At 35.7% G+C, this 26,120-nt stretch overlaps 1 protein-coding gene across 5 annotated transcripts; it reads right to left on the bottom strand.

Moving 5' to 3' along the window:
• On the bottom strand, positions 1–19,767 carry ELK4 (ETS transcription factor ELK4). Of its 5 annotated transcripts, none has more exons than XM_026715655.2 (7): positions 19,531–19,761; positions 18,741–18,889; positions 14,533–14,717; positions 13,778–13,993; positions 11,550–12,446; positions 9,830–9,946; positions 1–7,992 (listed from the first exon to the last, which is right to left on the bottom strand). In XM_026715655.2, the coding sequence occupies exons 4-7, from the start codon at positions 13,982–13,984 to the stop codon at positions 7,894–7,896; spliced, it is 1,320 nt and encodes a 439-aa protein (XP_026571440.1). In that variant the 5' UTR covers positions 13,985–13,993; positions 14,533–14,717; positions 18,741–18,889; positions 19,531–19,761; the 3' UTR covers positions 1–7,893. The 5 variants fall into 5 exon arrangements, with proteins under 5 accessions (XP_026571440.1, XP_087785538.1, XP_087785536.1 ...); XM_087929412.1 differs by having other exon boundaries at positions 19,589–19,761; XM_087929410.1 differs by lacking the exon at positions 18,741–18,889 and having other exon boundaries at positions 19,531–19,767.
• Positions 19,768–26,120: the final 6,353 nt, after the last annotated feature.

Here is a 26,120-nt window from a genome sequence, read left to right as displayed (position 1 = left end):
TTTTTTGTTAAAAAATATTTTATTCTTAAAAATACAATTGTTCTGTAAGTCTTCTTGCACATACATATTAACATGATTTACTACATTTTTAAAAACCTATATTATTAAACAAACTAAACCCCTCTATCAGTTCTTAATGAAAATATTTAACACTTTCCCCAATTCTTGTAAAAAGAAAAATTGCCATACCATTTTTCTTGCAAAAAGTCTAACCAATAGCAAAAAAAACCAGACTGCTTTCTCAAGGAACAATTTCATTATGTTAGGATGTGCAGTAACTAATATATCATTTTTTAAAGCAATTAGGCCTCCAAACTGTTCTTGAGAAATGTAAGATTAATCTTGCAAAGCTCTGAATCAGATTTGGTAATTAAAATTATTACTGAAGATACAGATTTTTCTCCTTTCTTACAAACACCTTAATATTATGAAAGTCTGCCTAATGCCTTGTCTAGATATTCTTGTAGTCAAGAAAATAATACTGAAAACTTACTTAGAACTTTGGCTATGCGTGCAATTTTATTATATATTAACATTATTTTACACAATGGCAATATACTAAATATATAAAATGTATAGGGTTTCAATTTTTTAAAAGAACAACAAGCTACATTTCCCTAGGTAAATTCACTTGACTCTTGTGGCAAAAGGCTGAACATCTGACAAATGTTAAGAAATATTTAATATTTCCAACCCAGCCCATAGATGTGCCAACATAGATATTGCAGAACACATCCCAAACCCATGAGAGCATCGGATGAGGGAAGAGAAGCTAGAACTGATTTTCATATCCTTTAAGGGCCCCACAAAGACCATAGAAAACTGCAAAGGTTTTCCAATAGGCAATTACACTAAGAAAAAGCTCAGGGACCTGGCCTTACCCACTCTCATTCTTTTTGGATTAACCATCATAGTTGGCTATCATCTCCAAAATTAAGATAATTCCACTTTTGTCTGCAATATATATGCTGGGCAAAAATAGACATTATTCTGGAAAAGTAACCATTGAAATAGAAAACAAAAAACCAAGTGCTGTATGTGTTTGTAACTAACATGGGAATTGCAGCAACAATAGCAATACCAGAGCAAACCGAACAAAGTTGCTTTAATTCATCAATGTAAGTCAGAAATTCCACAGTAAGTTTCATGATTACCAATCCCTTGCAGAGAACTCCACTAACTGCAGCTGCAGTGTAGGTACTAGCTAAACTGCATTTTGGCAGAAGTATTTGTGAAGCACTAAAAGTACTTCAACAATATTTAATTGTGTCAGCTTTCATTTCTGAAAGATGTTTGTTATATCAACATATACATCAAGGCCTTGTCTAATTTCTTCCATTCCTCCACCACCTAGATTTCCCCTTGTATATTCTTACAACATGCATGAACATATGTCAACATGTCAAAACAATATAAAAAACTACTGTCACAACCACTATGTTTACATAAGGTCATTTGGTAACTGCATTAAAAATACAAACAATGCATTGTTACATGGATTTAGAAGAAGAGGCTTTCCCATACAAGTTTTAGCAAGTGTATTGTTATTCTAATATTTCTAGTATTTAAAATTCTGTGCAGCTGAACAGAGAGAGAGAGAGATCAAATATCAACTATAGTTAAAGCACCACCTAAGACAAAATAACACAGCTTAAAGGATCTATTGGAAAACGTCATTACTTCTTCCCTTCTAATTACACAAGGTATACTAAAGACAGATTTTATTTAAAGAAAAAAATAAAACCAGATATGGAGACAGTTTTAAAAACTTCCAGTTATTAATGTAGTGCACAAGTAATATTAAGGAACTTGTTCCATATCGGACTTTAAGATGGCTTTGAAATGGGATACAGTAAAGTTGGGACAAGAATAATTGAGTATTAATTGAGGGCCACATTTATATTCCACGTTTCTTTCAAGAGTTCAAATTTCTTTCAAGAGTTCAAATCTATTGGACCTTTTTCTCAATTGCCCCCCCCCCCCCACCTCATATTACCTTAAAGCTGTGTTTCTGGCCTTTCTAGTAGCATATGACTGATCATGGACTAGTAAAATCTTTGGTGTGTTCCACTTTTTTTTTCTAGAAAGCTCTGCAAAAGAATTCCAAATTAATGCTCACACTGAAGAATGCACTAACTATACAACTTTGGAGGTTTATCATTACACAGAAATCTTATTTTGAGCCAATCCGTTCATATCTTTTTCAACAGCATGAAAATAAAAGATGCTAAACCAATTTAGCTTTGTGACCCGTCAACTAAAGAAAAGCTTACTCCTTCAATTTAAGCAGTACCAACATGGAATGGAAAACTAAATAAATATTTAATTTGCAAATGTGAAACTGCTTCAAGCAAAGATACATTCATATGGTAACAACTATTTCAACCATTCAGGTTATTTATATGAGAGACACAGTTGTATGACTAATGCTAATGCTACTCTTTAACTCATCTTTAGAAAATTGGTTTAAGATACTTTTGGACAAAATGATATTTTAGTAACTTCAAAATTATGTTTTAACAAAAAGAGAAATAGGACACAATGATCTATAGTATTAGAAATCCTGAATGTACAACTCAATTTAAAAACTGCAGCCATAAAGTGCAGTACCTTTCAATCATGTTTACTAAAACAATCTGAATACCATTCTGGTTGTTTAACTCTACAAAATATTGCCTTAGGTATAAATTTCTCTAAGCAATCAAATTAGCTTCATTACTGTGATTAATAACATTCCATAGCATTATAAGAGTGACCCCATTAGAAAACTCTTTTAAACAATGGTCAGCAACTACGATATCATGGCAGTAGTATCATAGTCTGACATTATATTCATATTTTATCAAGTTCAGTCAAGCCTTGATAGTAGCATTGTGAACTACTTTCAGAAGCATTTTTTTCTGGAACTAAAAAGCAAATAGCTATTCAAAGAAAAATCAAGATACTCTTAGCATTAGTGCAAATCCTAATTAATGAGTAGAGAGCAGAGTTTTTCAACCATAGTTGTCTAGGCTGCATTGAGTGAAGATGAACTGTCTTGGGCTGCATATAAAATATATACTATAACAAAGCTTTATTTTTTAATATTTATTATTATTTTGTGGGTCTGTGTTACTAGCTGCCAGGGGCCATATACAGCCTGCAGACTGGACATATCTGATCCAGAGCTATAAAACAGCTATAAAACAGCTTTATCACTTTTAACTTCTTCAAGATGCCTATGTTCTGTTAACATATTCATACTTATTAAAACCAGTGGGACTTTCAACATTACACCAACTTGGCTCACTCACTGATAATTACTGATAGTTAATTTCAGTTTTTATTTTGAAAAAGTACTCTAGTTTAGCCCTTAAGAACCATGCCTCACTTTTTTCCAGTACCATGAATATTATCCTAATGCTTCTTTCTAAACCAAAATTTTGGAAATATCAACAAGCTTCAGGAAGTATTTGGTTATTAAATTAAAATGTCACTGATTTACATTCACAGAACATTAGCAAAGGAGAATTAAAGTTCTTTGGCATTTCCTCACATTAATAGGTTCCTTTAGGGCCTCTCACAATCTGTTTTCACACCAGTTATGAGGTAGGGAAGGGAGACCTCACAAATGTAGTTTGTAAAAGATAAAATTTTCACTGCTTACTTTAATACTTGAAAGGTAGTATCTAATTTAAAATGATCTTTAAAACACAGATTCTAACTAGTATAATCTGGACAGGCTATTAAAATCTTTTGAATGAATGATTGTTTATATAAAATGCAATAAAAGAGTAGCAAAAATTATACATAATTATATAGGAGACTCAACATTTGTCCAACCACTAACTGATTAGGTAAAAACCAATGAATATCAATTTGTGCTAACATATAAAATAATATTGTAAAGATAAATATAGAGATTGCTGTTTTCTATAATTATCAGATGAGAAAAATACGGCATTAAGAAAAGTCAATAAAGTACCAGATATTTCTTAATCAGTAATCATATCAAAGTAAAATACCATCTGATTAATGTTAACATGACCTAACAGCTGAAAGCATGGAAATGTTTATTACCTAACACAATTAAAGAAAGCATACATGAAAAGCAAAATAAAATCTAGATCTGGAATCTGGAAATTAAAATATTCTATATTATCTGGGGTGTAAAATGGAGATTAACCCTTTAATGTCTCTCTCTCAACCTGCATTTCCTCTATCCTTGATTGCCAGAGTGGAATTTTTACATTTACTAAATGGGTTTTAGAAAATAGCAATGAAGTACCTAGGTGAACAGTTGCAATGGGACAAAAATTCTGTTCAAAATGTAAGCATATGAAATTTAAAAAAGAAAATAGCAGGTCAACCAATCAGGAAGTAGTCTAGTATAAAATATCTGCCTAAATAAATCACAAAGAAGTTTTCAACAGTTTTTTTTTTTAATACAGAGGGAAGCTTCTCTGGGTAATGTCGCTATGTAATGGCTAAAGACTCTTTCATACCAAATATAGTAGTTCTCCAGTTCTCATTCTTAAATAGAAAATAAGAGGAAATGATTTATTAATGATGAAGCAAGAAGACAGAAATTCAAAATTTCTCTACACATAAATCTCCCATAAAATAAAAGGACAGAGTTCTGCTAAGTCACTAAAAATGGAAACTCTATACCTGGATTTTGGCATAAGAGGGCCAGTGGTTTGTAGCAGAATATTTTTGCTCAGACTATTGGGATTAGCTTGGGAAACTAGGATAAACAAAACTACTTTCAGGATGATCTAAGTTTTGGTTCACTTGCAAATCTAAATATAGTTGCTCCTTGTATCACATAGGAAAGCACAATACTGGAAAAGGGAAACCCCCAAAGAAAACAAAAGCCATTCAGGCCAGTGATTCTCAACCTTGGCAACTTTCAAATGTGTGGACTTCAACTCCAAGAATTTTCCAACCAGCGCTGGCTGAGAAACTTTAAGAGTTGAAGCATCCATGCAAAAGGCTAAGCCCATCAGATTTTTTTTAAACATTTAATTGGAATCTGCCAGTCCTTTCTGTTGTCTGACTGGCAAAGGAGATGAGCAGAAATTTTATTATTTATATTTTAACCACCATTACTCTCCATCATAAAGTTATAGCAAAATTTCATTTTAAAAACCTTTCCTATTTAATACATATGCCCTTAAAAAGTGCTGCTCTGACCTGGACATGCCTGCTGTGTCAGTTTGTTTTTATTTATTTTTATTTATGTGTATCCCACCTTTTGAAGCTGAAGCTCAAATATTTTGGCCACCAAATAAGAAGAGAGGACTCATTGGAAAAGACCCTGATGTTGGGAAATATTGAAGGCAACAGGAGAAGGGATCAGCAAAGGATGAGATAGTTAGATAGTGCCATCAACACAATGAGTGTGGGTTTGGGAGGAGATAGTGGAGGACAGGGAGCCTGGTGTCTGTGGTCCATGGGATCACAAGGAGTCAGACACAACTTAGCAATTGAACAACAAAAAATCCCACCTTTATAATTTTTGCAAAGAACATATCCAACATACCTTCCTCCTCCTATTTTCCCCACAGCAACAAACCTTGAAGTAAATTTGGACTGAGAGAAAGTGTGTGGCCCAAGGTCACCAGTTGGCTTTCATTGATAAGGTGATACATCCTGCTTTCTAGATTTCTAACCACTAAACCAAACTAGCTCTCTTTTGTTACTTGCCATCAATGTTTTACATCTCTATACTGAAATAGATCTACATATATTCAATTAGGTACAACAAGAGACAGGATTGGGCTTTTTGAATCCCTGCCTGATCAAGGGAGCCAACTACAGTTTAATGCAGATAAATCAGCAAATGTCTCCTACTTTAGTCTGATATGTTACCTTGAGGCATTCTTGCATACCAACCAACATATAAAGCCTGTTCAGAGTAAGTACCGTATTTCCCCATGTATAAGCCACCCCTTTTTTCCAAAATTTTCAAGCCCAAAAAGTAGGGGGGTCGCATATACAAAGCAGGTACACTTTTTATACGTGAAAAATGCATAAAATAATAAAGTAGGAATAAACTGGTTTTCCAGCAGTATGCTATACTTTTTTGTAAAAATTGTACGTGATGATACGATTACGAGTGCGAGTACGCGATAGAAATGCATACGCTAGGCATCGGCCTGAATGCTTCGTTCCTACTCTCGTTCCGATGCGTAGATTGCTAGCATCGCCTGCACCGCTTTCGGCGTCATGACCGAAGTTGTAGATCTAGACGTCGAATTTTGTTTCTTTGTAAATTTTCTTTCTTCATAACTTGTTTCTCTAATAAAATATTTTTTTCAAAACTTCACAGTCCAAAAATTGGGGGGGTGGCTTATACAAAGGGGGTGCTTATACATGGGGAAATACGGTATATGAATAAAAACTCACAGGTTGTTCGTTCTTTTCAAACCAAGCCCACCTCAACACAGAAAAAACGATTATAACACTTTGCTGATATCTACTTCAACTTTCTTTCAGACACAATTAGGCTATTGAGGTAAGAAGATTTAAAGTGTTTTCTGAAATATAACAGGGCCTGAATATAAATATTATGCAGAAAGAATGAATCTTCTTGCAATTCAACTACTATTGCTTGTGTTAGATCTATTCTTTTTACTTTCAATTTCTAGTCCCTAAACAAGTCTCCTACTTTATCAAGTCATTATTATGTTACCATATGTTTGCAAAGAAGTTTCAACTACCATCATGCTGAAGTTGTTATCCAATGAATATCTTCCAACAAGATTAAGTACAAGCTAAAAACACATTTTACTCCTTTCAGTTTACAAACAGCATGTGCCACTTTGTGCTTTCTTCCTCCGGTCTCAAAACATTTAACTTTCTAATAATGGCACATTTTTAATTTTAAAGGCTTGAACATTCAAAACTCCAATCCACTTATATTTAAAAGGATACCTATCATAAATATGCAGGTGGCCAAGAGAAGGTATGTCTCTTTCCCTCTTTGAGAGGGAAAAAGAATAAACAATAAATATTCACTTCCCAAATGTCACACTTACGTACAACATTAACAAGAAGCAAGACAATAACCCACTGGATGTCAAATAAATGCTTATTAATTCAGTGCTACTTCATATCCGCTGCAAGTTTCTTGAATTAGCTCAACCTGCAAAATTGTTTATTAAATAACAAGGGATTTGCTTTTATTTTTCTTGACTTGGCTTATCAAATATTAACACCTTTAAATATTTTGGAAAGATCAAAGCAATACAATCCATGATCTATGCATAACTGTGCCATTCAAGCATACAAAAATACCATACTATTATGTGAGGGATAAAATGACATTTTTTGTGCCAAAGAAAAAAGCTTTCTTACCCATAGCAACCCATTATTAAAAATTTTCTCAACTCTCTTCTACACTATTGTACGTTGCAATGCTAAAACTTTTTAAGATCATTGGAATTCACTGTAAAAAATAACTCTTTTTATTCACTTTCCAAGTATTTCTTGGAATGCCAGCTTCCATGAAATAATTTTTTGACATAAAAAAGCAAAAAGCAAAGGAATGGATGGATATCAGTCAAAAACCATCTGATATCAGTTGGCTGTTCTGTCCAATACCTCATTATAATACAGAAGTGTGTTCTTTGTTAAAAGAAGCCTTCTTCATTCAAAAGAAGCAGTAAGGAACGGGGAAGAGAGTAACTCTAGAGAAGAATTTCCACAATCAAGGCACTTCCTTATGAATTTTCATATGTTTTAAAGAGAATTTTGCAAAGGCATCTGAACTGAGAATAACAAAAACCAAGTCACTTTAAATCGTCTCTATGGAATTAAAAACTGTCTCTTAAAACCTGGATTGCAGCATTTTTAATAAAATCTCTTCCTCTTTTTAGTCCAAGCTATCCATTTTCAAAAGGCCACATGTTAAGTCTTCTGTAAATCTGGCGAGAAAGGGCCAGGAGTGGAAGGCCCATCCATTCCCGACAGAGTAAATGGTCCATGAGTATTCAGCACTGATGGAAACTATAAAACAGAAACAGGTATTAATGCTTCAGTTGTCTATAAAGTAATACCTATATTTTCAGTTAGCTTTTACACTGGTTTGCTTTTGTCATCAGCAAAACACTTGCTTCAAAAGACGAGTGCCCAAGTTACCAAGTCATTTCTTCTAGCATGATACAGTAAAATCTTAAAAAGCAAGGACCTTTAGTTATTTCCCCTCCTCCCTGAATTTTGGTTATTTTCACAGAAATATTGAATTTCCTTAAATCTTTCAAATCAAGCAAAAAAGGTGCAACCATTTTTAACTTTCCTCTTCTTATTCCATAATCAGGAGGATGGACTCATTTACCTAAGACAGTGTTTCTCAACCTCAATAATTTTAAGGTGTGTGGAAGTCAACTCCCAAATCCACAGATAGCATTCCTGTTCCAAGAGTCTGATTCTAGGGTAATGATGTTACCAGATGGCTTCATAGGACCAATTAGCAAGTTGCGTATGACCAAGATGCAGAACTATATAATTTTATTGCATAGTAAAACATCACACAATGTTATTTATCGGCTAGAAGTTGTTTGAGCTTTACAAACTCCTCACAGGGATGATCAACCTAGAAGGTCATTTTACTTTTTGTTCACATTGTCCTTGTAGCTATTTCTTGAACAGGGAAGTTCTTGTGGCAGCCATTTTCTTAAGTATACCTACCACATCCCTTAAAATTTCAAACGAGTCCCTGCCCCAAAGCAGTATGCTTATCCCTGATCAACATGGAGCCCCTGATACAGATAAGCAGATTTATTTTAAATCTTAATAAAAGGGAAAAAAGCATAAATAAGCTCAACAATGACACCTATCTTTATTCTCATAATATTTTCCACAGCAACCTTCTTATAACACTGAAAAATTAAATATAACACTGATCCTTAAATGTGCAAAGATAGAAAGCCCTCAATGCAGAGTCAGAGTCACCACCTACATTTGGATTGTGAAGCTTTGGCTGAGATACTTGCTCTGCCTCTTCTTTTTTGTTCTTTAAATTTAACTATCTTTTAACAATTCTGACGAGGCTAACAGTAAACCCATAGGGTTCCACAATGTAGATTAAATTAGTACTTGAATGGGGCATCAACTGAAAGTTCCAGAGGTGTTAGCAAGACTAAATGAAAAAAAACCAGTTGAAAGGCAACAGCTATTCACTTTTGTTTTGCTGCCATGGACACAGTGATCAGATGAGTGGGTTCAATTGAAGGCATCTTCAAACTTTTGTTTTAACTGTACTCTCACTCAGATTGTAAACTAATTCCTTTATCTATCGTAGAATATGATATTATTTTAGCCTTAACTTTTAATTTACACAAATATGATTAAAACAAGCTTGCCTGGGAATATGAGTTGGAGTCCGAATTTATCTGAAGGACACCCGGTTGGGGAAAATCGTATTATTTTGTTAAACTAAGCTTAGCAGCTGCAAACAGTTAGGAAATATGAGTGGTTTAAATGGAGCTTTGCTGCTAAATCAAGGGTGTACAATCCGTCAAATCTTCTAAGATCACCTTTTAATATACTGTCAACTGCAGTTCTTAATATAATAGAAGGAATGAATAAAATGTGATAAGTGATAAGATTAGTTGTAGTTAAATCATAAGCAATTTTCCTACACTGGTTCATCCCTTTGTCACCTTCTTGAACTTTTTTGGAGCGCAGCCTCCTCCCAACTTGCTCCATAAAGGCCAAGTCTAGTCCTTGGCTTAAATAATGTTGCACAATCTTGTCCTAATGAAGAAAAGGGCTCACTCTTACATGACTATTTAGGAAATATTTGCCACAAAGACTTTGTTTGCTGTCATGAACTGAAACTTACCTGGAAGAGGGTATTAGCACCTTGTAATCTTGCTGGACTGAGAGGAGCAACTGGACTGAGAGTACTCCAAAAATGGATACTGGAGAGCAAGGGGCTTGGTGTCAGTAAAATAGGTGTCTGTGGGACATACAGAACAATAGGATAAAACTAATCATTTGGAAGTGCGCATTTAGTTCAATATGACTAATAAGCATCTAATATCACTAAGGCAAGACATCTGTTTTAACAACACTAGTCTGGGATCAGACATCAATATGATAGTTAATAAAGGGTAGAAAATCAAACTGATTCTGTCTAGTCTAGGAACTAAGAATGATAGCACATCACAAAAACAGGAAGACAATTTAGTTAGCTATCTTCCTTTTCCAGATACAGCAAGAGGAGATGACCAGAGATTTTCTCCATTTCAATGTCAGATCCTAACAGGCATGATAAGATTGAGGGGAAATCTAACAGCTTTAAATTATTTTATTTCCTGTCCTAGCAACACCTGATGGCTCAAAAATAAAGGAAACTTATTTCTTATTTCCTTATTTACTTATTTTCTTGTTTACTTATGTAAACAATTTTTAATAAACTGTCTTGTACAGGTGGTCATAAGATGCAGAATTTTTTATTTTTTAAATGACTTATACGATGAAATAGTCATATTCTGATACGTTCACTGAATTCCATGAATCTAAAGCTTGAGGTTGTTACTCGGATTTTACTTTTGTTTTCATTTTGATCAATTGTTTTCTGGAACTTTACAGCTTTAGGTGCTGACCTCTAAAAACTAGGTTGATTAGATTTTACAAAATTATCCAAGGTTGCCATCTTGGGATATAATCCAAATTATTTAATCATAGTTAAATCATTCTGTTGGATTGCCTATTCGCCAACACCTCTCTATTCTTTGTTACATTCAACTCACTTGCTTTCTCATTACGTTCTATTTTTATACATGAAGCAAAATTAACTATAGCAGAAAGTACATCAGGGTACCTGCTTAATTTAGAATATGGAACCACCTACAAAAAGATTTTTAAACTGCTATGTTAAGCAAAAATTATGCTGCGCATAATATTGTAGCCATAATAATTAAATATGGCCTTAATCGGTTGAAGAAATTTATCCTTAAAAGGAAAAGAAGACAGCAAGTCCAAATTAGGTAACCATGATTACATAGTGAAATGTTAACTTTTGTTCTTTTTAAAAAATCTTCCATTCAATGGTGTCCAATTTTCAGAAACTACCTGGTCAAGTCCCTGAAGTTTTCTTGACAAGGATTTTCAGAAATGGTTCGCCACTGTTTCCTTCCTAGCACTGAGAGCAAGTTACTGGTCCAAGGTCACTTCGTGTCCAAGGCACAACTGGACCTCTGTCTCCCAGTTTCTAGCCAGATGCCTTCACCGCTACACCCAACTGTCCCTTTTGTCCTAATTAGGAATAATTACAAAAAATCTAGGAAGCTTAGATCTCTTAAGGAAAAGTAATATTTTTAAAAAATACCCAACATTAAGCATTCTGCATTAACTCCTCAAGCACAGACTAAAATATATACTAAACAAATTAGGTCAATTTTCTGATCAATGACCACCTCAGCTGAATAGCTGTCCAGCCTCTTAAATTCCTACTTTTATTCCCAAACTTAAACAAAGAGCAAGAATTAGCAGGTAAATTTCTATTCTACTGCAAATTTACATACAGCATTTGGATCCCAAATAAAAGACAGGATTACCTGTGAAAAAAGTGCTGGTGTAAGAGAAGCAGTTGGTAGAGAAGGACTCAGTATTCCTAGTGGACTGGGGTCACTGCCAGTAATAACCAGAGTGGGGGTAATCTCCAGTCCTTTGGGCTTTCTAGTTCTGCTATGACGAAAATTCTTTTCAAATATGGAGGAACTCATCTCTTTAACCTCCAAGGCTTGATTCTGAAAGTGCTCTAACTGCTGGCAAACTACAGACTCAGTTTCTGTATCTATAACCAGATCAGAATTAGAACTTAAAGGTGGTAAAGGAGATTTGGGTAGAACGTGGAGACTAGGAGATGTGGAGGTTGCAGGAGATGTAGAATTAAAATTAGAGGTCAAGACTGGCAAAGAGGCTGAACTTTCAGTGGCTGCACCTTTAGATGTTGCTGGAGATTCCAATGCCTGGAAACTTTCATTTGAACCTGAAGGTACGATAGAGGCAGCTGAGATACTAGAGGTCAGTTGAGTGGCTGAGGCAAGGGGAGATACAGAAGGCTTTTTGGAGGACATGGTTACAAATTTTATGACTGAAGGTGTTGAATCCTGAGTAGTTCTCTTTTCTGTCAGCTTCTCAGCTGAATTCTCCATCTTAATTGGCTTAAACAGTTTTGTACAAGAGGAGGAATTAAGAGAATTCAAAGTAAATGAAGAATATAGGCCCGAGTGGATGTAGTCATTGCGACTGGAAGATTTCACACTGGCCTGATGTTTCTCTTTCCCATAAGTTTCAATTTCCTTTGTAGAGTTGCTAGTATCAACAAAGCCAGCTTGTGCCTCAGCTTCACCCTCAATCTTGCCAACAATCAGCGGATCCATATTCAAAATCTCTGGGTAAGATACAAACTTGTAAACAAACTTTTGACCATTAACTTTTTTGATGATGTTCTGTGAAAACATCAAAAATAAAGCAGAGATTAGGCACCCCCTTTGAATACTTGTCCCAGACATAGTTCAGCTAGTCAAGGAGGCAATATGATTAACTAAAGATGAGAAGTGTGCCTGATTCAGTCCTATTTATCTCAATGGGCTAATTAAAAGAACCCTATGTAGTTCTAGATTCAAACTTATATCTTTATTCATTTTGTTTTGAAAGGGATTTGGGGATATATATCCATGTACTAATCAGGACACATACCCAACATCCATTTGTCTAGAAGCATATAGCACTGCAGAAAATAAGAATGTTTTTCCTGTTTCATGTGAGGCCAGCCACATACCAACAAATCCATCAATAATAAAAAATGAAAAATGAATTTAAAAATATTGTAGAGCTTCAAAAAAAGTTTGCTCATAATGAACATGGTTTCAGTCAACTGTTTGAACATATTTCAGTCACATCAACTGCATATTTTATTTCTTTGATTCAGAAGGCAATATAATATAAGCCAATTTTGATCTCAGACATAATACTTCCATCAAAATCAATATATTTCAGCATCAAGATTAAGTATTAAAAGCTGACTGTACATAACATTTTGATGTAGCTGAAGGAAAATGAACATCTGAAATATTCAGCAAAGCAGTAAACTACAGCCATTTCAAAGTCTCCAGAAAGTATTCAATGGCTTTCACATTGTTCTATAGCAGGGGTGTCAAACTCATGTTGTCATGACAGTGGGGGCGGGGCCAGCACGTGATGCATCCGGCCCATTGGCCAGGAGTTTGACATTCCTGTTCTATAGCAATGTGATGAGTGCTACAATCCATATATCATAAAATTATAAGCAGTATTTAATAATCAAATCAATGTTATTCGAAATTAAATTCTAATAAACATATCAGCTGAAGCTTTTCAGAACATACTGAGAACTTTCCAGAAAACATGGGGCGGGGGGATCATACTGTATACATTCACATATTCCATGGAAATTCTGCAGAAAATATTACTTACTTTTATTTATTAATAAAATAACAACATATTTTTAAGATCTGAGGATATAAATGAATAAATCAAAATGTCAAATGATAGAACTCTTGAGTTACACAAACCTATTTCAAAACAAGTGGTTGGTTAAAATAGTAGTAGTGACTGTTGCTAATTCTTGAAACAAATACATTTACTCAGATAGGCAAGCAACTTTATGTTTACTCAATCAATTCTTGTGGCATTCCCAACATTCCTGCCACTGAAATCAGAGAGAGAAAAACCACTCATTCTAGAGCCACTAGAATGCAATGAAAGTTAAACATTGGAGGCAAACAAAAGGCCAAGTTACCTTTACATAATAATATCTGAGTGCACGACTAAGTTTGTCATAGTTCATATTGGGCTTGTTTTTACGGATTCCCCAAAGGCGGGCCACCTCTTCTGCTTGCAAAAGTTTGAATTCTCCATCATTTGAGGTCCAGCAGATAATGTCCTTATTCCGAGATTCCTGAAGAAGTTGCAAAAGGAACTGCCACAAGGTTATAGCACTGTCCATAGCAATGAACTGAAATTTAGAAGAGGGGAGATAAGATTGTCATCAAGATCATGCACAACACTTTAGAAACAAATGCATCTCCAGTGGTGAGCAGTCAACTCAAAGTCAACTCACATTCAGGGACCCATATTTACTATACAATCTGATGTTCTGCTTTTTTTCTTACGCTTTCTTTGCTAAATCAGATCAATTGGGAGAAATCTAATTATGAAAAAGGGGGATAGGTTCATTTTAGATTTCTAGAAAATATGACAATGGTGACTGAAAAGTTTCTTTCCCTATAATATTCCTTTTTCTAGAGAAAAACTATCTTACATTCCGAATCATCTTCCTTTCATGTAAATACCAAACAGTAAATAGTTCAAATAACCTCCTCTTGGCTTTCCAAATTTATTTTTTACATCATTTCCCCCAAAATTTCTACACATGAATAATACAGGGAAGATCCCAGTGATATTCAATGGTGGAATAGGAAGAGTCTTTTATAGATGGAAATATTGACATTATCCCCTTGTTTTTCCTTCTTCTTTTGAGCACCATAAACATACCTTCTACAAAAATCCACATGTCTAATGAAGATCAGATCCCAGCAGCCCCAGCCAGTAAGGCCAATGATAAGGATTTCCAAAAGTTGTGAACCCAAACATCTGGAAGGCAGTAGGTATAAATGGATTTTGATTTTGGTACTCAATCCTCCAAGTTACAGACAAAGTTGTGAAGGACAAATCAGGATCTAGAGACAAGTGACAAAATTATTGGAGAAAAAAAAATGAAGATATCTTAGCCAGTTACTTTCCAAATAGCATAAATAATACAATTATATTATAATTATTATAATACAATTATATTAAAATTTATAGTCTAAGAAATTAACTGTTTAGATAATAATTCTGTTAATTGTTCTGTACTGTTTAGATAGTATTTTTTTACAAGTACCATGAAAAAAATTACATTACTAATTCTAGAATACTACAAAGTGGCCCATTCAGAAGACATACTGGAACAGTACCTGCATAATGCTTAAATAGGGCTCAGCAATCTACCATATCATTTTGTCTGTTTTTAACATTGTAAATCTCTTCAAGTAAAGGAACTGAAAATATTTTCCAAGATGATTTGTGACATTTGATGCCCACAGGCTGCCCAGTTAAGAAAACAAACAGAAATGGAGGTCACAGAAAAAAAACTCTGAATTCTTTCTTTTTCCTTTATCTCAGGAAAAGGATACAGAATAACAGAGTTGGAAGGGACCTTGTAAAGAGTAGAGTAGAGTAGAGTAGAGTAGAGTAGAGTAGAGTAGAGTAGAGTAGAGTAGAATAGAATAGAATAGAATAGAATAGAATAGAATAGAATAGAATAGAATAGAATAGAATAGCTTTATTGGTCAAGTTAAAGGGATACAAAAGGGAAGCATTTGTGTACATTTGTAACCTGCTTTTCTGCTGACTTAAGATATCTGGGAATTAAATCCTGAGAGAATTACTAGAATCTTGTTCAGCAACAGTGCTTGAATTTTAGTGATGACATTAGGCTGGCATTTTTGTTTGAGATTTTACATTGATTGGGATTGAAATGTACTTTGCAAAGCACCCTAAAACTTGGGAGAGGGGCAGAATGTAAATGTCATAAATACATCCCATTATATATGGCACAATATATTTAGAGAGACTAGGTTAATAAATAAGTCCTTTTCTAATTAGTCTTCCTGGACTAGGAGTTTTTTACACAGGCATCCTCTATCTGATATTTCATATATGTAAGAAAAATGCTTCCATTTTGGTAATGTTTTTAATTCTCCCTCCCTCCCTCTCTCTCTCTCTCTCTCTCTCTCTCTCTCTCTCTCTCTCTCTGTGTGTGTGTGTGTGTGTGTATAAAATAAAAAAGGATTTATTTTATTTATAAAAGAATTTATTTTGTTCCTTTGATTGAATATTTTGAAGGCTATTTGTGTACCATCTCACGTGAGTGATAACTGCATTTAACAAATACTGTATGTGCAGCCTAGATCCTACTGCAAAAGAGTCACTATTTCACACAAAGAACATTTCCCAAACCTACAGACTTAGGTTTGATCAGAGAGAGAGAAAATCCAAATCCAACTGAAGAATGCTTGATGTATATTTCTGCATATTTTAGTACATTGTCCCTTACAAGTCAAATTCAAACTTACAATTCCAAATTCAAGCATTCCAGAAGTCACTACCTGAGAGCACACATAAGAAAGAATTTTTATGTCCCCTGAAGGATCTCTTGCTATTGCTTCTTTTTAAAACTACTTTGTCCATTTAGCCTTGCAACTGCAAAACAAACTTCAGAGACCTCTGTCTACTACAAAAGTTTTTTTAAAAAAGTTCTTCCCTACACAAGCTAATAATCAAGCTGCAAAGATATCCCAAATACTTGCAAGGTTGAAATTAAATTTTATGAAATAATTCCATTTAAGCGATATCTAAAGCCAATTTGTGCATACAATACAGTCTATTACAATATTTACCTACCTTCCTAGCTGCTAGTATTTACTTTTCTTCTTAAGGCAGCAGAACACTGTACTGTTACAGACAACTTTGGAAACAACCTTCAGCTTCAAAAGTCATCTTATAGTAAGCATTAGTAGCTTTGTTAGCTGTACACCTAACAGTATTAACTGAAGTAGAAATTCAGTATACACTTCAATCTTGGCAAGAATATACTGTTATTTCATTCTGGTTTTTTTAATTGTTTTTAATCTATGTCTGCAAAAAACATCTAATATGTTTTTGTGATAGTAGTCACATCAACGGTGCTACAAAGACTTAAGTAGAAAAAGTAATAACCTGAAAAACCAGAAAAAGCAAATAGCACTTAAGACCTTAGCTAGCTTCCACCAAGTTGGTATTTCCTGTATATGTTGTAGGTTTCCCAAGTAGAATGGGAATAGCTTGCCATTTTATTCGCACAATAAACTCTATGAGATAGCTTGGGTTCAGAAAACTGTCACAAAATCACCCAGTGAGCTTCATGATGCAATGATAAAAGTCCAATGTACCAGTTGCAGAAGACTAGGTGAATTATGTGGGAAATGGGATGAGCACCATCACAATATGTCTTCTGACCTCAATTTCTTCTCAATGAAGTAAATCAAGTGCAAGCATACTGCCATTGAGGGATGCTAATTGATATTTTCTTCTTGTGAGTGGTTCCTGCCATCTTGGTTGACTCAATGTCATCTATCTGTTGTCCTTGTTATGAGGAAAACATTTATACATACATATTACACAAATTTTACACAAGTCACCCAAGTCATATGATCTAATAAGCATTTCCAGTGAAGAAATAAAAGTTCACAATAGAAAAAAAAACAAGCCAAGTTCAGTACAAATAACTACTATATCTAGCACTGATGATGTTACCTAATTTAGATAATGAAACATCTGCAAGAAAACAGCCAAGTTCAGGGAGCACCAAGGAACCCTCAACTACTGTTTCCTTTCAGAAACCAACATCCTGACTGGAATTATAAGAGTTCAATACTTTTGTAGCTACTTTCATCCATGTTCCTGGCATGTACACAGAAGCACATAGATACACAAGTGTCCTCATCCACATCACACAAAGAAAACCTTTAATATGTTCATTTATATATAATAGTTTCTAAAGAGAATCTGTTTCATTCACTGTTTAAATATTAACAAGTATGTCTGAAGATATATAGCAATATCAGACACTGATAATGTGAAATACTTGTACATAGTACAAAACTTTCAGCCTTTTTCTTGTGAGACATGAGTTTGTCTGACAATTAAGATTTAATGAAAGAGCCTCCTTAAAGAGCAGGTACAAATACCAATACATGGTAATATGAGCACTTTCCCTATTTGTATTTATACAAATTACATTTGGAGTTCGACCAATCACCAAAAAGGCCTGCTGTTTCTGATACTCCATGTGTCACCCATCTCTGCTAGTCTATTGAACAGTGCCAAAACACAAAGCTAGCAACAAGCATACCGCCAGCTGAGCAGAATACAAAACTTTTCAGTATAATAACAAGAAAGAAGATGGCTATAATATGCATCAATGAAAGCTAAGAATCAAGGAAAAAGAAAAAAAATATCTTTGGCCAAAGCAAAAATAAATTGCTATAAAATCTGTCAGGATAAAATTACAGGTAATCATAAACAAACCATAAATCTTGGAGGGAAACGCTATATTCTCAAAACTCTAGAACAGGAAAGAAACAATAGTAGGAAATAAGTATCTGATGTGTTCCAGAAGAAACAGCTATTGAAGTGAAAACTGTGGGAGCAAACAGTTATATTCCTAATAATTGGTTTAACATTCACAGTCAGGTTTGTTAGAGAAAACTATCAGTCCAGAATTTATCCTTTTTCCTAGTGATCATTTATTGATATAATGAGAAGGTTCATTTGATTGCAAAAACTGGGGCATTATCAACAAGGAATAAAAATTAACTTGTACAAGCGAAGATATACAAAATAAAATTTGTAACATTGCTGATAATTCATATAGAAAAGGTGAATTATGGCCTTGCCTTTAAAGAATTGCTTCTCATGTGAACATTAAAAGAGAGAGAGAGAAATTTTTCCTTTCTTTACATAGCATGTCCCCACATTATATTATACTTTAGGTACAATATAAGCTAAAAGCATCTGGAGTAGCCCTACATGATTTCTTGCTTTATGAAATGTGCAACCAGTGCAAAATTTAATGCCCATGTCCATAAATCCTGCAGAAATTTCAAACACAGCTTGCTTACCATGCATGGTCAGCATCGGGTACTTGTCATAAAGGCAATAACTAGAAGTGTATAAAGGAGAGCACAGTGGATTCCAGAAGAGCCATGAAAACAGAATGTGAAGACTGGAAGTTGGTTGGGAAGATCCCAGCAAGTTTCAGAAGTCACATCTGAGGTTTTCAAAGCAGAAAAAGAAGGGGACGTTAAGGTTTATAGGCTGCGAATGAGTGTACGGAAATGTCTAAATATTAGTGGAGCTAATATAAATCTCTACCGTAGATACAGATTTGATTTATTTGAATCAGGAAGACATTTCCAAATCCTTACTCAGCCGAGTGGCCGCGTTCACATAGCATGGTCGTGTTCGCATATCGTGGCACCTTTACTGGGCGTGTTCACATATCGTGGCAAGCCAAAATTAGGAAGCATACGGGACAACTGTTGCATGGCAATACTACTCAGAAAACAATTAATAAATCAGCCAACCATGATAAAAGAACAGAGAGAAAGCCAGACGTCTGCCGATGAGGGATTGAGCACATCAGAACTTCGCCTGCTTGCGAGTCGGAATCTGGAGGCACGGGGGATGCGGGGAAGCAAGAGGACGAGAAGCGCTTAATGCGCGCTTCGTTTCGGGGCAGGGACTCTGAGCATACGCAGAGTGTCTCTCCGCCAGCGCCACCGTTAAAGAAATTCCGCTCGCCCAGGAGAGTAGCGGACGGGGAGCGTAGATCGCACAACACCGCCTTGCGGGATTCAGCAGCATCGGGGAAGCAGAGAGAAAAGGGTCCCAAGCCGACCCTGGACTCACCCAGGCGGACAGCCCCCTCCCGCGCCAAGCCTTTCCTGTGCAATTGGCAGGTGCTGACCTGCTCCCTGCCCTTCATGGCCATCGGCCTCCGCGGAGACTCGAAATAGGGCTCCCCATCTCTCTCTGAGCAAAACCGAAACAAGAAGAAGCCGAGGGGCAAGACCAGCCTGGCCGACCAGGCTTTTACTCCGGAACACATAGATTTTCCCAGCCCAATTACGGCCACCGTACTCCGCATTTCCGCCACTCCCCTGTGGAAAGGAAAGAAAGAGGCCAATCACAATAACCTTAATAATTTGTTGCGCCAATGAGAAGTTTCTTCCCGCCTCCGTCCCGCAAGGCTTTCTGGTCATTGCAGTATTTTGTAAGTGGGAGTTTTGCTTTTATTAGCCAGTCAGAAAAACAGCAGTTAGAAAGTGAGAGTTATGAGGGTTAGCGCTACAGTACTTGCTTATTACCAATTCAAAACAAATTATCAAGAGTTTTCTTTAGAAAGTGCTCATTCTGTTGTGCCACATGCCTTGAGGCCTGGTTTATTTATTTTTAACAATCTGTTAATGGTTTATCTTTATTAACATTATGACTTCCAACCTGAAAGTGAGAAAACAATGGGAGTGGGAGGCTATTGCAAGAGGCTTCTGGTTTGAAATCCAAAGAATCCTCGCCCTGCATCTTGCATTTCATATAGTGCAGACATAAAAGAACTAAGAAGCTAGAATATTTCATGACCCACAGACCTTGGAAGTAGCTTACCCAGCCAAATGAGATAAGGTATAAGTTGGAAGGATAGCTTCTCCTTAGATAAATATTCCCAGAAAACTTAGAGGCCCTGGCTAGGAAGGAAGGTTCTTATAAAAATGATGTGAGGACAGAAATGGGTGCCTGGGTAAGGGGTGGTATTCTATAAGAGGGGCTGATTGTAATGTATATAATCTGTGCTAGATGGAGGGGGTATTTGTGGCTATCCACCTAATTTCTTGTCATTGCTCATAGATAAAGAATAAAGAACTTAATTTCATAATATTTTTATCGTTACAGATCAGAATGAATTTGGTAATAAATATTCCAACAAACATAAGAATAAAGATTTTTTGAAGGCAAAACCACACATTTTCCAGCCAGTCATCAAAGAAATATCTCAAACATAGAGACCATGTTTAGACACCTATTCTGGGGGGGAAATATATTCAGACCACTCACTTTGTAGTGGGCCAAATGAAGTAAATTCACCTGTCACAGTAATTATGTAGGACTCTTGGTGCAATAAGAGCAACTTGGGAGCTATTGTTTAGTCCTGTATTCTTGGCAGGCTTTGTTGTTTTAGTTGGGTAGAATAGAATACTTTATTTGCCAAGTGTGACTAGACACACAAGGAATTTGTCTCTGGTGCAAAAGCTCTCAGTATACGTGGAAAGCAACATAGTAATAATCATAATAATGATACCAATAAGAAGGGGTAGTAAAGAAGATAGGAAGGATAATAATACTACAACATACAACATGGGTAATTATACTTAGACATAAGACAGTACTGGAGTAGCCCCACGATTAGATGTTCAGCAGTGTGATGGCACGAGGGAAGAAACTGTCTATGTCTAGTTGTTTTGGCATACAATCCCCTACAGCAGCAAGGGGAGAAGTTGAAACAGTTTATGTTCAGGATGTGAGGGGTCTATATTTTCTTAGCCCTCCTTCTGGCCTGCATAATATACAGGTCTTCTATGGGATGCAGGTTGGTTGCCATTGTTTTTTGTTTTGTTTCATTTGCAATCCTAACTACCTGTTGGAGTCTGTATCTGTCCTGTTTGGTTTCTGTATCAAACCAGACAGTTATATAGAAGTACAGATTACAGACTCAATAATTCCTCTATAGAACTGTATCAAGAGCTCCTGTGGCAGGCTGAACTTCCTGAGTTGATGCAAAAAGACCATTCTTTTTTGTGCCTTTTTAAGGATGGTTCTAAATGTTAGGTGTCCATTACAAATCCTGGGAAATTATAGAACCCAAAATCTTTAAGAATTCTACTGGTGATACTGTGCTGTCAAAGATAGTAAGAGGTAGTAGAATAAAAAGGCTCCTCCTAAAATCTACCCTTATCTCTACATTTTTAAGCATGGTCAGCTCCAGATTGTTCCAGCTGCCCCACAGGGCTAGTTGTTCAACCTCCCGTCTATATGCAGACTCTTCACTGTCACAAATGAGACCAATGACACTTCTATCACCTGCAAACTTCAGTATTTAACAGAGGGATCCCTAGTGATGCAGCATTTGGAATAGAGAGAAAAGAAAAATGGAGAGAACATAGCCCTAAAGGGCACCTGTGCTAATTGGCCAGGTACTTGATGTGATTTTCCCTAGCTTCACCTGCTGCTTATTTTCTGTCAAAAAGCTAATAATCCACCTACAAGTATGGAGAGACACAACTAGATGAATCAATGAGTGAAGAATTTCTGGAATGAAAGTATTAAATGTGAACTGAAGTCTACAAAAAGGACCCATGCATTGGTGGTCCCTGGAAATGTTGCAAAATGTAGTGAAGTGCCATATTGATAGCATTATCTGCTGACCTCAGTAGGCAAACCGCAAATCTTGTCTCCTTTCCTGTAAGCCTCTTCTTTGGCACAATGTAGCTGCTTGAACTTATGACTGCCCCACAGGGCTACTAGTTGTTCAACCTCCCGTCTATATGCAGAGTCATAACTGTCCCAAATAAGACCAATGACACTTCTATCATCTTCAAACTTCAGTATTTTAACAGAGTGAACTAAGATTTATTATTATTACATATGCACAAGCTCTTGGTAGGCACACACATCCTAATAAAAGTTAACATAATATCATAGTATCAGTGAGTTCATCCAAGACTTCAGTATTCCATCTTGTTCAGTTTTGGAGTAATAACACTTTAATGAAAAAATAATTGAAAATATTGCAAACTTAAAATATTTTTACCACGTAAGTCTAACAGAGCTCACTATGGGTTTTATATTTTTTTTTATTTCAATTATTTAGATTTTGTTATCCCATCTTTATTACTTTATATGTAACTCAAGGTGGCAAACATTCATAATACTCTTCTTCCTTTTCCCCACAGCAACAACCCTGTGAGGTGGGTTGGGCTGAGGGTGATTGCCCCAAAGTCACAAAGCCTGCTGTCCAGGTATCTGTCTTTTTAGTCTCCCTTTAGAACATTAAATTATATGTATGGAACATTAATTATTTGTATGTTCAATTATAGAAGTTCCGGAAAGGTTCAGAAGTTTCAGAAAGACTTAGTATTGTGTTCATACAGCATGCTTAATTTAATTACCAATTTCATCTATTTTCTGTGTTGGTAGAAAACCATAAGCAAACAATATGGTCTGGATTCTCTCTATAAAATACTCAAGTGGGATTATGCTAACCAAGTATAGCATGCTGTTATGTTTTTGCCTGGCCCAAGTTATGACACCACAGCTAAAAAGTCATTTAAGATTCTTCAGGGACTGGCTTGGTGTTTATGCAACCAAGACAAGATTCATGTTTTTGAACTGTTTTTATTCCCGATTTCATATTTCTTTAGTAACACTTGCCTGCAATTAAGATAAAGCCATATTTTACAAGCTTTACTTGTAAAAAGTAAAAAGATTTATACTTTTGCCAGGTTCAGTCAAAAACATGCAGCAATAAATAACATAAAACTATAAGTGAGCATAATCTGGAAGTTTGTGATTGTGTTTAAATCCTTGATATATATCCATCATAGATTGCAGTCTTATATTTTCAGTTCTTATTGTACAATTTACTTCTTCAAACAACCACTGCATGAGCTGCAGTTATTTGCCATAACATTTGCATCCTAGTCTTCTCTCAACGAATTCCCAATAGGATAAAAAATGATTGATTTGCCAAATTTTTTTCTTTCACATTAGTCCTGTGAGACAAATTTGTACTGAAAAAGTGATTCAAGAGCATAGCCATTCAATGATGTTTACTACAAAGGAAACTAGTTTTCCAAACTCTCTTCCCATTCCACATTCACTAATCAATCATGCCTATCTGCCCAAACCCACATAATGATTGATACATTTGATTCCCACAGTAAAACAGCAGCCCCCAAGTTTTGTGGCTTGGCAGCCCAGCTGGGGATGGTAGAGGGAGAGGGAAACTGGGTGGCACAAGCAGTAGGACAGCGTGCATGCGCACACCCATGCAGCACTTGCACAAGTGGTGGGCTGGCATGCACGTATGCAGCTTGACTCACACAGTTAGTGGGCTGGCACAGACATGCTCAAGTGTCCACCAACCCACCACTTACACAAGTTGAGCTGCACACATGTGTGCACTCCAGTCAGCCACTTGCATGGCCCAATTCCAAGTAGGCCATGGCCCGGTAGTGGGCCACAGCCTGAGGCTTGGGGATCCCTGAAGGGTTTGAATCCTACAGAATAAGAATATGGCTATGTATATCTGATGATTCCTAATAAGGATGAAACTACAATAGTCTATGTGGCCTCCTGGTAATCAGTGTAACTGAAACTACCACATACTATATACATTGTGCAAAAACAAGTAAATCCACCACCACTAGGATGAGGGGGAGGGTGAAAATCATGTAAACTTTCTTTCTCTCACTGTCTCAAAGCTCAAAGGGAAACAGAGTGTACATACCATTCTGATTAATATTATATATTCCATCTTCAATCGCAGTGGGAACCGAAAAGCTCCTAATATTAATGCACTGTATTTATTCATCTAAAATGCAATGGTCAATAAATTTAGTTCTTGGAGAGGATTTGCACCAACATCTGATATGTGGATCCAATGGTTCCCAATAAGGATCATGTACCATCTCCCACTGCCTCCTGGTGGTCAACATAACTCTTTATAACAAGTATTAAAAAATGGCAGCCCTATTGTGCAAGGGAAAAAAAATCCCCCATAAAACATGTAACCAGAGATTACACAAATCTTTACAACTGTGCAATATATATGATTTTATATTAGGACTTGCTTTCAACTTGTAATAACATTTTTAAAGAATGGTAGAAATTTTAGAAAAAAATTAAGTTATCAGAGTCCAAATAACTTCCAAAGGGAAAATAATTCAGTAACACTTAATCTTATGTGTTTATATGTTGGGAATATGCACTTGCTATATAATGGTGGTATTAATAATTAATTCAAATCTTATTGAATCAGAGAGTTGAAAGAGGCTATTGGGTCAACACCCTGCTCAGGATTGGAATCAAATATTCAGCTTTCTCCTGAACATGTCCTACAATGGAAATCCTTGGACAATTAGTTCCACTGTTGAATACTTTGTTAATTTTATCCTGTTATTGAAGCTCAGTATCTTCAACCTATTATAATAGATTTCAGCTTTTTCTTCTAGGGTACATGGTTGCTACATCAACAGATCCTTGGAAATCGGCTTGCCAATTACTTCTCCCATTCATGAAATCATGGAAAAGAGATGATTTGGGATGCCAGAAGACATTTTCCTTTCAGAAGTAAGGAAGTAAGAAGTAAGGCACAACTTAGGAAAGATTTTGATTCAAGATTTTTCTTTTATGATATATGCAAATATATATATAAGAGAACAAGACAGTAACCAAAAATATATATTTATGGTTACTGTCTTGTTCTCTTTTACTGTTGTTTTTTGTATGATCTGATTTTAAAATTGTACTATGGTTGCTTTAAATGATATTTATGTATGCTGCTGAGAGCATTTCAGTTGCATCAGCATAGAAATGTGCTTAATAAACAAACACATTTACATAGTTGGAATTGAATTCTGATTTTTTTGTTTCTGCAAATACAATTTGCTCTGAGGATTTTTCAGTACAGTTTGTTGTGCCATGGTAACAATTTTCTGTCGGGCATATTGGAGGTGGTTTTAAAATATTTTTGTTATTTATGCCAAGAGAACGTTGTTCAGTGGGAGGAGAAATTGCTGAAATACACCTTTATACATTATTCAGAGTCCGAGTTGAAGACTGAGAGTGGCCAGAGAGAGAATAATAAACTTGACTCAGTACAGAATTCTTGTGGAAACCACTGGAGACAGTGGCAATATGAATCATTCAGGCTGGCACATGCTAAAAAATGAAAATAGTGCCCATAGGGGAAGGAGGCTAAAACATCTAAGACAAGCCATAACATATCTCAGAATCAGTTTTCCAAGTAAACATGGTTGAGTGCAGGTTGTTAGTCTTACACAGGATGTACAGATACTCTCCTCTTCTGGCAGGAATTGTTGCATTTTGAGACAGGCTGGAGATGCATAAGAAGCTAGCTAGCTTGCGTGCTTGCTTGCTTGAGGGTGCATGTCACCTCTTAAATACAAGGCATTTTTTGTGCTCACATGCAACTGTAGAACATTTGCTCTAAATTTTACACCAGCAGTTTACTTAGATGAGATCTAAATATCTAAGTAAAGTAGCCATATTAAAGATGAAAACTCCTTCACTTGGGCTGTATTATTGACAGCTACCTGTTCATGTAGTTTTCTTGAAAATAACACATTATTGTAGCATGTTATTGCATACTACTATTCTTTGAGATAATTTTTAACCTCATAATCTACCCAAAGCCTTGGAGTTTC

Source organism: Pseudonaja textilis, chromosome 3 (genome assembly GCF_049901715.1).
Source record: "Pseudonaja textilis isolate UNSWEBS1 chromosome 3, rPseTex1.2, whole genome shotgun sequence".
NCBI classification, from domain to species: Eukaryota; Metazoa; Chordata; class Lepidosauria; order Squamata; family Elapidae; genus Pseudonaja; species Pseudonaja textilis.
Note: the sequence above shows the minus strand (reverse complement) of the source record. Positions and strands in the feature narration are given on the sequence as shown.